This window comes from Macrobrachium nipponense, chromosome 24, assembly GCF_015104395.2.
Source record: "Macrobrachium nipponense isolate FS-2020 chromosome 24, ASM1510439v2, whole genome shotgun sequence".
NCBI classification, from domain to species: Eukaryota; Metazoa; Arthropoda; class Malacostraca; order Decapoda; family Palaemonidae; genus Macrobrachium; species Macrobrachium nipponense.
In genome coordinates, this window is record NC_061091.1 from 31,576,515 (window position 1) to 31,591,087 (window position 14,573).

The 14,573-nt window shown below is 37.6% G+C and overlaps 1 protein-coding gene across 1 annotated transcript in view; it reads left to right on the top strand.

Moving 5' to 3' along the window:
• The window catches only part of LOC135205552 (uncharacterized), a 385,131-nt gene that overhangs the window by 130,609 nt on the left and 239,949 nt on the right, over window positions 1-14,573 (top strand). Inside the window, 1 exon segment of the mRNA XM_064236313.1 lies at window positions 1,817-2,041. Coding sequence (XP_064092383.1) covers window positions 1,817-2,041 — 225 coding nt within the window.

Sequence of the window (14,573 nt, forward strand, 5' to 3'; positions counted from 1 at the left end):
TGTAACTCAATTTTAAGTGATAAATTCCTCCTGTAACTCTATTTTAAGTGATAAATTCCTCCTGTAACTCCATTTTAAGTGATAAATTCCTCCTGTAACTCTATTTTAAGTGATAAATTCCTCCTGTAACTCTATTTTAAGTGATAAATTCCTCCTGTAACTCCATTTTAAGTGATAAATTCGTCCTGTAACTCTATTTTAAGTGATAAATTCCTCCTGTAACTCCATTTTAAGTGACAAATTCCTCTTGTAACTCCATATTAAGTGACTAATTCCTCCTGTAACTCCAATTTAAGTGATAAATTCCTCCTGTAACTCCATTTTAAGTGCCAAATTCCTCCCATAACTATTTTAAGTGCCAAATTCTTCCCGTAACTCCATTTTAAGTGACAAATTCCTCCTGTTACTTCATTTTAAGTGACAAATTCCTCCTGTAACTTCATTTTAAGTGACAAATTCTTCTTGTAGCTCCTTCTTAAGTGACAGCTTCCTCCTGTAATTCCACTTTAAGTGACAAATTCTTCCTGTAACTCGGTTTTAACAATGACATCTATCTCCTGTAGCTCCATTTTAAGTGACAGCTTCCTCCTGTAACACCACGTTAACAATTGCAACTTCCCCTGTAACGTCGTTTAAACAATGGCAACCTCCTCCTGTAACTCCATTAAGTGACAATTCCCTCCTGTAAGGCCACTTTAAATGGTAGCTTAATTCTGACAGTTACTACTTTCTGTATCCCTATGTTAACAATATCAGTACACACTTGTATCTTTATTTTTAGTAGTAACACCTGACTCATGTGACTTTTATTTATGTTTTAACAATGACTAGGTTTTCCCTTATCACCATGTTGACAGTGATAATGTCTTCCTTGTCATTTCGTTTTACCAATGACAACCACTTTTTGTAACTCCATTTTAGCAATAGAATCATCATCATTTTCTCCAATGACAGTTTCATCTGCTGTATAAGTCTGAAAAGCGACGAATTCTTCCTGTAAATCTTTAATGTATCAACATTATAACACTGACATCTTGTGAATGTTTTATCAATAACATCTTCCTGTAATTATACCTTTCAAACCTTTTACTGTCAATTTCCGTTTCAGCGCAGAATGACCTCATAGGTTCCAGTGCTTTTGCCTATGGCCAAAATTCTATATTCAGTTCAGTTCAATACAATAAAACAATGATACCCTTTCCAGTAACTCAGATTTAATAGTGATGACTAATCGTGTAACTCAGTCTTAAGAATGGCGACTTCTTTTGTAACACCTTTCTTTCGATGACCACTCCCTCCTGTAATTCCCATTTTATCAATGACAATTCTTCCTGTCTGTTACTACTACAATGATTGCCACTTCTTTTTGTAACTGTGTTTGAACATTAATGACAGTGACTACTTCGTTTTCTGTAACTCCCATTTTAAGAATGACCAATTATTCCAGTAACAACTACAATGACCATTTCTTCTTGCTACAATGTTTGAACAGCGAACATTCCTCAAACTCCATTTAAATAATGACAACTTTCCAGAACTCCAGTTAAAGAATGACTACCTTTTCCTGTAAGTCCATTTTAAAAATGACCAATTCTTCCAGTAACTACTACAGTGACTACAACTTCTTGAAGTATTATTTAAAAAAAAAAACATTTAATTCACGTCACTCCATTTAAATAATGACAAATTCTTCCCGTAACGCCAGTTAAACAATGACCACATTTTTTTTTTCCAGTAACTCCATTTTAACAATGACAACTTCCTCGTAACACAATACTGATGACAGCTAACTAACGAGCTCCCTTTGCCTCTCCAGCGACAGCGTGAGCAGCCCCGGCAGCGGAGTCGACTCCCGCGAAGACGGAGTCATCGACGAGGCCTACGACGACGAGGAGGATGACCCCGACACCACCACCACCGATACGGACGACTTCCGATCGCCTCCCGTCTCGCCTCTGAAGGTGGCTCGACCCAGGGGACCACAGGGGATGAGGGGAGGCCTCCTGCCCCTCAACTTGCAACCGCCTCCGGTGACCACAAGGTCAGTACTGACATCTTTGCAGATTCCGCCGTTCTCTTGTTTTGTGGACATGAATTCTAGGGCTGAGAACTAGAAGGGCCAATGTCATAAAACCATGTTTTCAGAAAAACGCATTTAAAATATTGCTTCCTTTATTAAAATTCAGGTAAGTACAGCAAACGAAAGCTTTTTTTTTTTTTTTTTTTTTTGGGGTGATTGCTTAACTTATAACATTGGCCATTATAGCACTGAAACAGATAAATTTCTAGTTTAGTGACGGTCTTAACTACAATCGGCCATTTTTTTACATTGGCCCTTTCAGTTCTCAGCCCTAGAATTGATTGGCGGGTTTGACTCGCGCCAAGTGCTCCAAAGGCTTTTAAATACAGTTGCTAATTTTATCACTTCATTTGATCATTTTTATATACAATTATTCACACATTAATTCATATATTTGAGGCACATTTTAAGTGTAGGGACCGATGGTTCGATCGAGCTAGTAACCTTTTCTAGTCCATATGCGTAGGAAAGTAAAATGGAAAGGGCGGTAGCCATTATCTTTATTTATGTTATCATAGACCTTTAAACGTTTAATCCAAATGACCTGTTGTACCATGTGTGCTGAAAACACAAAATGCGTTGAACAGGAAATCATACTTAAAAGTACCCGTAAGAAATGAATATTTAAATTATTGAGGCTTCTTGGAGGAGCAAAAACAGAAAGGTGTGTATGAGGAAAGGAAAAATCTGAATTAGAAGTAAACATCTCTTTAGACAGCATTGTATCTATGGTTTTTCTCATGAACTCAAGGAAGACCTTCGACTAAAACATTGCAATGGAGGAGGAACTAAAGAATCCTCTTTCTGAAGGATAGAGATGGAAACACATTGGAGCCTTCAAAATCATTTGTATGGCAGATTCGACAGTTTTAGTCTTCAATATTTAGTTTTCTGTAAATGAAAACTACGAGAAGGCTATATGCGTGTCCGCCCTTAGATCTTAGAAACTACTGAGGCTAGAGGGCTGCAAATCAGTATGTTGGTCATTCACCCTCCAATCATAACGCATACCAAATTCCAAACATCTAGCCTCAGTAGTTTTAGTTTTACTTAAGGTTAAGGTTAGCAATGGATCATGCGTCTGGCACCGCTAAAGGTGCCAGGTAATTATGCATTATCACTTGACCTCATCTGGGCGCGGTCAGCAACTGAGCGCTGTCCGGTCGTGGCTGACAGTTTCACACAGCATTATATGTTGTACAGAAACCTCGATTGCTCCGAAGTGACTACGGCACATTATTTATTTATTTTTATTTATTTTTATTTATTATGTGTGGGCTTGTGCTTGCGAACTCAATTGTGCATAGATCGTCGGTGTCTAGACTATAGTAGTGGCTTGATGTCGGCTCGGTTGAATGAAACATTTGTTAGAGTCCCCCTTCTAAGCTAACGACTATCATAGTTAGACCTTTGGCGCACGTGTCTTTGCCAGGTCCATAGAAACAGGTAGTTGCCATGGGTTGGCTGGTCCTTTATTGAAGGTGACCCGCCTCCACGTGCGGCAGGAGAAATCAGGACAGGGAGGGGACCTGTAGCACCTGCTTTGACAGACGGGCATTCCCTTCTGCCGTCCACAACTGCGCAATCCTTTCGAGGAGTGTGCGTAATGGAATGATCTAGACACGGACCGTGGATCTAGGTAAACTTCTCCTCTCAAATGCTAGAAACGAAACTTTGGCGCTACGCTGCTTATCAGTCACAGTTGTGACATATCAAGGTTTTGGCGGGAAAGTGGACTTATTAGCATAATTTATTCGTTGTCTGTGACGACAAGTTTCTGTAGCATATGAAGAATGACGACTCTGTTAATGTTTCCTGGTAAATTATACAGTTAATACTGGTTATCATGTTTGGTTATGATGATGATTCTCTCTCTCTCTCTCTCTCTCTCTCTCTCTCTCTCTTGTAATAAGAAACGTAATTTAGCATTCATATCGGGCGCTACGAGATTAGAACCTCAGAGTTATTTATAGAGAGAATCTCTGCGCAACGAAACCGACGATATTAAGATAAAACATAAGGAATTAGAAACAAAATAAAAAGATGCAAGTTGAGAAGAATGGAGAACAAGGCAAGATGAGGAGAGAGAGAGAGATTTAATTTAACGAGTACCGTTCGTTTGTTATGCAGCTGATCTTCATCGTATGAACAGAGAGAGAGAGAGAGAGAGAGAGAGAGAGAGAGAGACTGACTAGGTGAGCGGAGAGGGAGATTTGGGGGGGGGGGGGGGGGGGGGGGGGGGGGGGGGGGGGGGGGGGGGGCGGGTGTAGAGGCACAGGGTGTTGGACCATTCGCCAGGATACTCCAGGCCTCTTAAGGATGGCCTTTGGGACTCTGCTAATTAGTTCTGGGAAGGAAGCGTCAGTTCCATGTTCGACCGGAAAGGCATTTAGGCGAGAGCGAGAGAGGGAGGCAGAGAATAAAGAGAAGAATGGAGGAAAAGATAAATATTGGATGAGGGGATTTGAACAAAAAGACCAAGAAATAGAAAAATCTTGGACGAGAAGTAGGAAGAAAGCGAATTTAAAAAATAGTAATATAAAAACTTGGGTGGGAGGTAGAAAGGAAAAAATGATAGAAAAAAACTGGCACGACAGATGTAAGTGATAGAAAGAAAATTTGAGTGTGGGGAAAGAAAGGAAAGGAAGAAATAAAGATCTTATTATAGGAGGTGCGGGATTTGATGCCGTAGGAACTTCCTGCATGGAAGAGACTGCGAAGCGAGAAGAGACAGGGAGGAAGTTAATGAACCTAAAGAAAATTTCAGCTACGTCATTGACAATAGTAGCGTGGAAAAGGCCAAATGTGTTTTATATCACATCTGGTATTGTATATTTGTAAGAGTATGAGATACTGAAGCCGCGGTAGTGAATGAGGTGCTCTTTTGTAAAAGCTAATGTGGAATATTTTATGAATGCTGGGTTCAAAGGCTGTAGAAAGTTTTGTAGATTATTTATTTATATTTACCTTCCATGTGCTTTTATGACAAGTGCAACCTTGAATCGCAAGATATGCAAAGCTGTTAACTCAAAGGAAATCCCCAACCACAGTGACTTTGGGATTTTCTCAAGTTTTCCTCAAAAGACGTCTGCAACTGACGGTTCATCGCAGCTTCAAGTACTTTTTGGCACCAGACGTATAGATAACCCATATTTATCAGTTGTTATCGTAAGGAGTACTTATCATCGTGATTTTTTTTTTTTAAAGAAATATGAGAGTATATGTGAGATCGAAGATATTTGACAAGTAGGGGAAAGGTTTTCAGTAATAATAAAACTAATGATTGCAAAAAGAATTGGCACATTAAGGCTACATTTATGTACTTCGTTTGAGATGCAGATGTAATTATCAGTATCATTCAAAATGCGGAATCAATCATTCACTCTGAAAATGATGGAACAGCAAACAAATGACCATATACATAGCCTACTCTGATAGAAAAAATGACTAGAAGAACATTCAATTCTGGAACAAGTAACAGGGTCTGGCGTGTCTTTCCTCGTCGGCAAAGTGAATCCAAGTGAGATGAGTAGGTAGGACATTTCATGGCCTCTTCAATTCCTTTGAGTTTATGAGCTGCAAAGTTTACTGTTAACGAGGGTCAGGTAATTATTGCTAATATGTCTCGAGTGAATAGCAGCATGTGTGTCTTCTTAATCATTTTTAATTGAGATTGAAATAGAGGGGGAGGGGGTGGTCCTAGAGCCATTAAACAGTCTCCAACTGGTTGGCGTCGCAAAACGTCAGACACCAAAATGATGGTAGTCATTTGTTTGCTATTCCATCATTTTCAGAGTGAATAATTCCGCATGTTGAATGATACTTATAATTACATCTGCATCTCAAACGAAGTAGTATATAAAACGTAGCCTGAATGTGGCAATTCTTTTTGTAGTAATTAGTTTTATTATTACTGAAAACCTTTCCCCTTTTGTCAAATATCTTCGATCTCACATTATACTTTCATATTTCTTAAAAAAAAAAAAAAAAAAAAAAACGAGATGATAAGTGCCTCGTTTTATGAAGTGGGCATCTTGTGTTAAGTAGATTAGTGTACCTTTGTTGACCTTATTTTAATGTTAGTGCAGTAGTAATGTGTCTCGTGACGTCTGCACACTTTCAAAATCATAAGAAACGTCGACTGTATTGGTGTTCCAATGACCTGCGATGCCAGCGTGTAGCCAGGTAGTTTGATCAGAATGCTGCGTCAGGGGTCATGACTTTGGAAATCCTTTTTTGTGTTGGTGATTACCAGTGTAACAGAAATTCAAAAATGTTTCTCTTAAAAGCTTTTAATTCATTTTGTAGTACTTTCATGCAGGTACACATATTGGGAAGTAGTACGAGTTTTTAAATGGTGCATGATCGTAGAAGATGCAGAAGACTAATAAACAGCGAACCCATATAAGGATGGGAAAATCTGAAGATAAAGAAGAAGTTACGTGTTTTTAAAAGTCATTAACAAGAGATGATAATTCCCGTCCACCTTGTAGACTTGTATTTTTTATTTACTTATTTATTTTTTTAAAAGCTATAAATTAATGACGCCGAAGGCATGTAAAAAAATGAATAATCTCTCTCTCTCTCTCTCTCTCTCTTATTTAGTTTTAATGTAATTTATTACGCCAGATTACTTAGATAAATCAATCCTCATGATATCATGACGGCCTTGGGGTCCAGCAGTCACCAACCATCCGGCGTAGCGCTACCGGAAGGAAAGTCATATCTGAAAGTGGAGGCATTTCGTTATTAATAGGTCTGGCTCGGATGCTGCACCTCTCGAAATAGCACTCGGCTGCTCTACAAATAGGGACTTGGATTTATTTCGGGAAAGAAGTCTTGGACGACGGGGCTTATGTATATACTAATTGCTCATTGCTGGGTATAAATGGCATTGCTCCGTCAATGCTACTTTTAGCGTTCTGTGAAAGAAAACTATTGAGCTGGTTATTTGTCGGTCCGTCTGCACATTTTCTTTCCGCCGTCAGATCTTAGAAACTACTGAGGCTAAAGGGCTGCAAATTGCTATGTTGATCATCCACCATCCAATCATCAAACATCCCATATTGCAGCCCTCTAGCCGCAGTAGTTTTTATTTTATTTCATTGAACAGGCCAGCACCGTCCCGTGGGTGAACGTTTCAAGGCGCATTTTTTACTTGTTTGTTGTTGTTAGCAGATTTTCGTTAACGCATCACGACGATTCTACGGAAGCTCAGGAGGTTTGGAGATGTTTTAGCTTTATCTCATCATCATAAGGAGAATACGAGTGAGACAGCACAGTTACCTTCAGCGTGTCCTGCCCTGACAGTTCATGTCATGGTGGGTTAGGTGAATTTATCCAGTAACTTGAGTTTTGAAATTTTGCCCTATGCGCTTCATTTATTCCTTTTTAAGATACACAGACAACTTCGATAAAAATAAAAGGGCATAGAAACTGCAAAAACTAGTCTGTAAAATGCGGCAAGAAAAAAAAGTGCTTGTAACGATTGTTAAAATGAAAAGATTTTAGATTAGAATTTTTGTTCCCGCTTTAACCTAAATTCTATTTATCGATGGCCCTAGACTTTCGGACGCAAACAGTCAATTGACCAAACGATAAACATTGTCAAATTTAAAGTTTGTGTAGGGAAATTAATGTAGAAAAAGACACTGATTACCTGTCACACAAAAACTGCTCTGTTGTAAGAGTGACGTGTAGGAAGCGGCTCCTCTCATTGGTAGTCAGCGAGTTTCTTAGCAACGTCGTCTGGCATCTTGAGCGGCGCACTGCCAGCATACGCACCTCTGAGTAAAGTACAAACTTGTCTAGTATCGCTTGTCATGGAGCATAACCCCGATCTTTCCGAGCACGGTTAGAGTGGTGGCTGAGCTCGGTAGATTTTGCGCCTGATGTCATGTGATGCGGCTTTATAGGATGGTCGTTTTGGTGTCATATTCATGGATATAGCTATTCCCCATTTTTTCTCGTCTGTATTTTGTACGTGAGAATAAAAGCGTAGAAATAATTTCTTTTTGCTTGTCGACCAGCATTAATCTTTGAGCCATATAGTATATTGTTTTTGTATTGTTAGTGAATTCTATATCCAGCGTAAAATCACACAATTTTTTAGTGGTATCAATAAGAATGGAAGTGTCTTGAAGCTACATTGATTCATTGGTTTATTATTTATCGTAGTAGAAAGGCTTTGCAATAAATATGGCCATCCACATCGGCTTACACATTTAGAATTTTCGTAGAAGCGAGTTTTCAGAACATTTAGGCCTCATGTTGTGCACATCATGAACATCATGACGACAAGTTCAGAGTAGTACAGTCGTAGTTGCTAGATTGACAATTATAGTACAGTAGTACTTGCTAGATTGACATTACATATTCAAGCAATAAATGTGTCTTATTATAGTCCTTTTAGCTTTGTCTCCTGCAGTTTATATTCGGTGAAAAAATTAGCTTCCAGATTGTTAGGCTGGAAACCCATGACAAAACGCCAGACCCTTTAGTCGACTTGAGAATAAGAAAGAATTTTGATTGGTTGGTGTCATCCAACCAGCACACCGCTGGACGCTGACATGAGTTTGAATTTTAAAAAGTTCGTGTATGTCAGATACTATGACGTCAGCACTTATGAGTTAGTGCTCCTTCTCATTATTTGGTCATTGATGAATTTGTCTCTGTTCTTATATTCGGAATATAGGTCTGTCGTCGTATTTCTGTTTTGTTTGGTTATTTCATTGCTGACTCTCCTGCCTGTCAAATATGCGTATACTGGTTGGGCCTATACAGGAATATCATGAATATTCTTCTGGTAATGTCTCCCGGTTTGGAAGGCTTCTTGCCTTTAATGGTCTGAGCGCCTTCCATGGCGAGGATGCCAAGGCAGCTTCCCAGAAGACTGTCAGGTAGTCTTTGTCTGTTACAGTGAAGGTGGCCGCTTATCCTCAGCAGAGAAAGTTAATTTCGAGTTCATGGTACGTGACGACTTCCTCAGAGTGTCAGGACGATGTGATGACTTGTTTGTTCCACGAGATGCGTCTTCGCACACCTGTGATGTTGTTTGGTGAGCCAATTATTCATGTGTTCTCAGGGTAGTGTCACAGTTCCTTTGTCTCGACGCCAACTTCTCTTGCCAAGAGAGTGAAGTGTTTGCCTGCTCTTCAGCAGCTTCCATACATTTTTCCTGATATTGTTCATTGGATTGCCCTTGAAACTAAGATCTTCTCGCCAGTAATTGATTGTTAATAGGTGCATTTGTATTATTGGTAGAGCTATCAGGACATTTGTACCAACGTTGCAATATAGCACGTATACTTTTTTTTTTGCCCTTTATCAAACAGTTGATTTTTTAGGTTTATTTTGTATTTTGTTGATTTCGTCGATTTTATTGTGGAATTGGTATCGGCCATGATACATTTTCCATGTTGTTCTTGACAGATTGAATTATCTTAACCAGGCATTTCAACGTCAGAAGTCATGGAAACTTTCTTTTTCAAGTGATGTGAGTTGTATGGTCCGTGTACTTAGGCCTCATCTGCATGCAAGGACAGCTGTGTCAAACGCTACCTCTTAGCAATCTGCGAATGCTGTTATAGTTAACAGAGATTTCGATTGACGTCATGAGCCAAGGATGATGGTTGAAGTACCAATGATTCAACTGGTGACATGTGAACGGAATGCTAATTGATACTGGCCATGACGTCAGAGGGGTCGAGCTCTTAGATGCCAATTGTTTTTGCCAATCTTGTTTCAGTGCTGACCCTAGTTGATGGGACGACTTTTTGACACATGGGGTTAGAGACCTCAATGAGACCCGATGAGGAAATCTTGGTCTGATTCTTGTATGACAAATTTCACGTCAAAATTATTACTGATCAGTGTTAAACTCATAAGTCTTATACTAAAGTTTTGCTCATTAAGAAGGCGTTGTAAATAGGGTTGGGGGTGGGGGGGTGGGGAGGGATTCGAGAAGTACGGCTACGTGGGAAGATACTTAAAGGAATGGACGCTAAAGAAAGCACAGGTGTGCAGCCAAGAGAAGCCAGAAAGCATATATATATATATATATATAGATATATATATATATATATATATATATATATATATATATATAAGATGAGAGAGAGAGAGAGAGAATCCATTCCTCATGACTGGCAGGTCCCATGTGGCGCGATGTTAGCGTTATATTGCTTAGTGAAACTCTCCTGTTTCTGCTTTTATTTTTGTTATTCTAAATAAATTTCCATGAGTTTTAAAGTTTAGGGCTGAAATGTTTTTCCTGAGAGCATTGTTGCTTCTGGTCATGATGTCCGTTCGCTAGATGAACGACATCAACTTAGAATTGGAGTTTGAATATAAAGTATAATCCAAAGGCCAAGAGCTGGGACCTATAAGGGCATACAATGCTGAAAAGGAAATTGAAATTAAATGAGGTTTGAAAGATGTAACAGGAGAAAAACCTGGCAGTTGCAGTATGACAGAATTGCTTGGAGAGGGAAGAAAGTAAGATGGAATAAAGAGAATATGAATGGGGGTACAGTAAAAGGAACGAAAGGGGTTGCAGTTAGTGGCCGATGGGACGCTGCAGCGGCTGCATAGAACCCTATGTAATGATAACAGTTCGCCGCGTGAGGTGTACTGACAGCGTTACCTCCCCAACGGGCCATGGACCTTGAAGGGTTGATTTTCATAAATCGATCGCCTGTGGAGTGCATTGTATGGCGATTACTTCTTTCCCTCTTCCGCATGACTGTGGAAATCGAGCGCTACTGCCGTTTTACGAGTGAATCCCGATCTCTTTTTGGTTCCTTTCTTTTATACTGAGCAAAATTAGGAATTCAGGTTGCTCGCGCGCTCTTTTTGTGTATTTATGTGTGATTCTGTATATATGTATATATATAAAATTCATATAATTATTATATATATATTATATATATTATATATATATATATCATTATATATACATATACAGATAGATAGATAGATATTTATAGTAGCTGTAGGTCACCCCGCTACTTGTTTGACTGACATATGGCTAGGTAGTTAATAGCACAGTCACCCTAAAGGGCATAGGTTCGAATTTTGGTCAAGGTAGTACAACTTGTCGTACACAATATCCTTTGGATTTCATTTATTCCCAAGGTAATGAGGAATCTATGTTAATGGGCTATTCTTAAACGTATAAACATTCTATGAGTAAAATTGATAAATACACGCATGCATATTCAGAAATATGCACGCGCGCGGGCCCACACACACACACACCACACACACACTATACATACATACATATATATATATATAATACTCCCCCTTACCATCATATACATACAACATATAACATACTACATACATACAATACATACATATATATATATATATATATATTATATTATATACACACACAACACATATATATATAAATAATTATATATAATAACACACAACACACTCACACACATATATATATATAGATATATATATATATATATAATAATATATAATAATATATTATAATCTATATATATATATATATAGTATATTGTGTGTGTGTGTGTTTGCGTATAGTGGCTTCCACGAGTGATTTGTATAACAATATTAGTTATTATAAAACCCAAAAATATCATTTGAGAGTGACTGCTAACGGGTAAATATATCCATAAATATTGTGTCTCGTCGTTGTTTATTTAGTGATGGCAAAACCCAGTTCAGTACTAATGGAATTGACTCTTTCGGGAAATATAGATGTGATAAATTTTCGATGTCATTAGCTTTATGGCATGAGGGTCAATTAAAAGCTTTGAAAGTCTCCTCTTGAAGATTTATTGATATACTCATACACTGACACACACTAATAATAATAATAATAATATAATAATAATAATTAATAATAATAAAAAGAGAACCCCTCGTGGCCGGGAAATATAATTAAGAATAATAATCAATAATAATAATAATAATAATAATAATACTTTCTGGGCCGGGAAATTTATTAATAATATAATAATAATAATGATAATAATAAGAGAAAACCCCTTTCGTGGCCGGGAAATTTATTAATAATGACAATAATTAATAATAATAATAATAATAATAATAATAATAATAATAATAATAATAATAAAATAACTAATAATAATAAATAATAAAAAGAGAACCCCCTTTCGTGGCCGGGGAATATATTAATAATAATAATAATAAAATCCCCTTCCGTGAGCGGGGAATATATTAATAATAATAATAATAATAATAATAATAATAATAATAATAATAATAATAATAATAATGATAAAAACCCCGTCAGTGGCCGGAGAATGTAGTAATAATAATAATAATAATAATAATAATAACAATAACGCCTCTTCCGTGGCCAGGGAGATAGCACACTTGACTTTTTGGTCATGGTCAGCTGTAGCGAGTCTTCGATAGGTAAGGGAAAGCGTCGGCAAACAGAAATTTTACTTTTCTAGCCTCGGAAACCTTAGAGGGGCGGTCGAGTGAGGCTTGCAACCTCACTTTACTAGTAACTGCAAGTAATTGGAAAGTTTCGCACCTTCTAAACCCACCCACAATTCAGGAGGAAGTTCTCCAGCTAAAATAACGAGGAGAATTCACACGTACGCAGTTTCTGATGAGTTAAGAGTGATAACAGGACTAGATGCCTAAACACGAAAGATTTGGGAAGGTAAGAAGGCAGACCAAAGTTCGTATATGAAGCTCTTTTTTTATTCGTCTTTGTCTTTACCTTGATACATCTCTGCCCAGCGAGAGATAAGATTAGATACTGTACGTTCGAGTTGCCAAGGAAATGTTTTTTCTTTCACTGAAATTCCAACATTTTCCAATTATTATTGCTCTCCATTTGTTCCTCTCTTGTTTTTACACCCAATAAGCGCATAATATAAAAAAAAAAAAGGGGGGGGGTGGCGGGCATTCGGTAGTGGAATGTTGAAACCCCTGCCAGAGATAATACGCTTAGCGAGTGCCCTCGTCTGATAGGGTCATTGGGTAGAGTTCCTAATCTTCAAACGCCCTCTTGACGACAAGGCTAAATAAATGATGACCTTTTTAGGCACATATTGACTGTTCCGTGTGAAATTGTCTCTTACATACGTACTTGGCGTTTGATAAATGTTCATTATGCTATGCTATATATATATATGTATATATATATACTATATATAGATATATATAGATATATATATATATATATATATATTTTTTATAATATATATAATATATATATATATATATTGTACAGGTTGCGTTAATTATCCATTTTTATATCTATCTTAATTTTATATTTAATCTTAATTTTATGTCTAAATTAATTTTATGGGCTGCATTAAATCTGTTTTATATCTCTATCTTAATTTTATATCTAATCTTAATTTTATCTTTAAATTAATATTACGCACTGCATTGATCTAAGTTTTATATATCTATCTCAATTTTAAAACTAATCTTAATTTTATATCTGAATTAATTTTATACGCTGCTTTAATCTCTGTTTTATCTATCTCTTAATTTGATGAGAGACGCTATCTTTAAATCTCAAGTTGACGTTGATTAGGAAAGAGCTAACAGCAGACAAGTTATGGATAATAAATTCTGCTTTGAATAAAAATGTCTTCAGGGTACCGAAAGCAAGTTCTGTAACCTGATCTGAACGCAAGTGTTTAACAAGTGTCCTTCTCTCAGCTTGGCAACTTGCTGCGTGATAAGCCTTCAAAACAAACTACTTGAATGCTGATGATAAGGGTTCTATAGCCCGGGTACTTGAGTGCAAATCAACTGAAATCTGACAGAAGGGAGGTCAGCATTTTTTGGTCTGATCTCTTTTTGTTTCTTCACTGCAAGTTGTTCAGTTGTGGTTGTTGAGAAATTCCAGAGGCTGGTAAATGCCTCAGTCTTTTAATTTATCCCGAATGTGCGCCGTTTTTTAAATCAGGGTTGAAGAACATAAGACGGTACAGAGAGGAGGTAGGGCTGGCGATAGACCTCCTCCTCTCTTAAAGAAGCAAAGCGTATTGCATTCGGGAAAACTAGGAGCAGGAAGGGAATGCCAAAGTTCGACTCAACAGACCTTTGTCATAGTTGAATGGATGATGGCTTATTTAGGAGAGGATATATTCTTTAATACAAAAGTACACCTTGTGCCTATTTGAACCATTCTGTGGATTAATCATTAAGCAGTAAGGAAACGTTGCGCACACACACAATGTATATGTTTGTATGTCTGTGTCAACTAGTTGTTGAAAATCAAATTGAACGGCGGAATCTCACAAAGGCCCAAGATGTCACGGCGTTCGAGGCGATGATGATGATGATAATGATGATATATATCAACAGAAAACCTCTGGAGGATTAGACCAAACAGTATGGGAGCATGATGTTGACTTTCAAACCTTTCACTCTTATGTCGTGAGAGAGAGAGAGAGAGAGAGAGAGAGAGAGAGAGAGAGAGAGAGAGAGAGAGGAGCATTTCTTCCGAAATTAT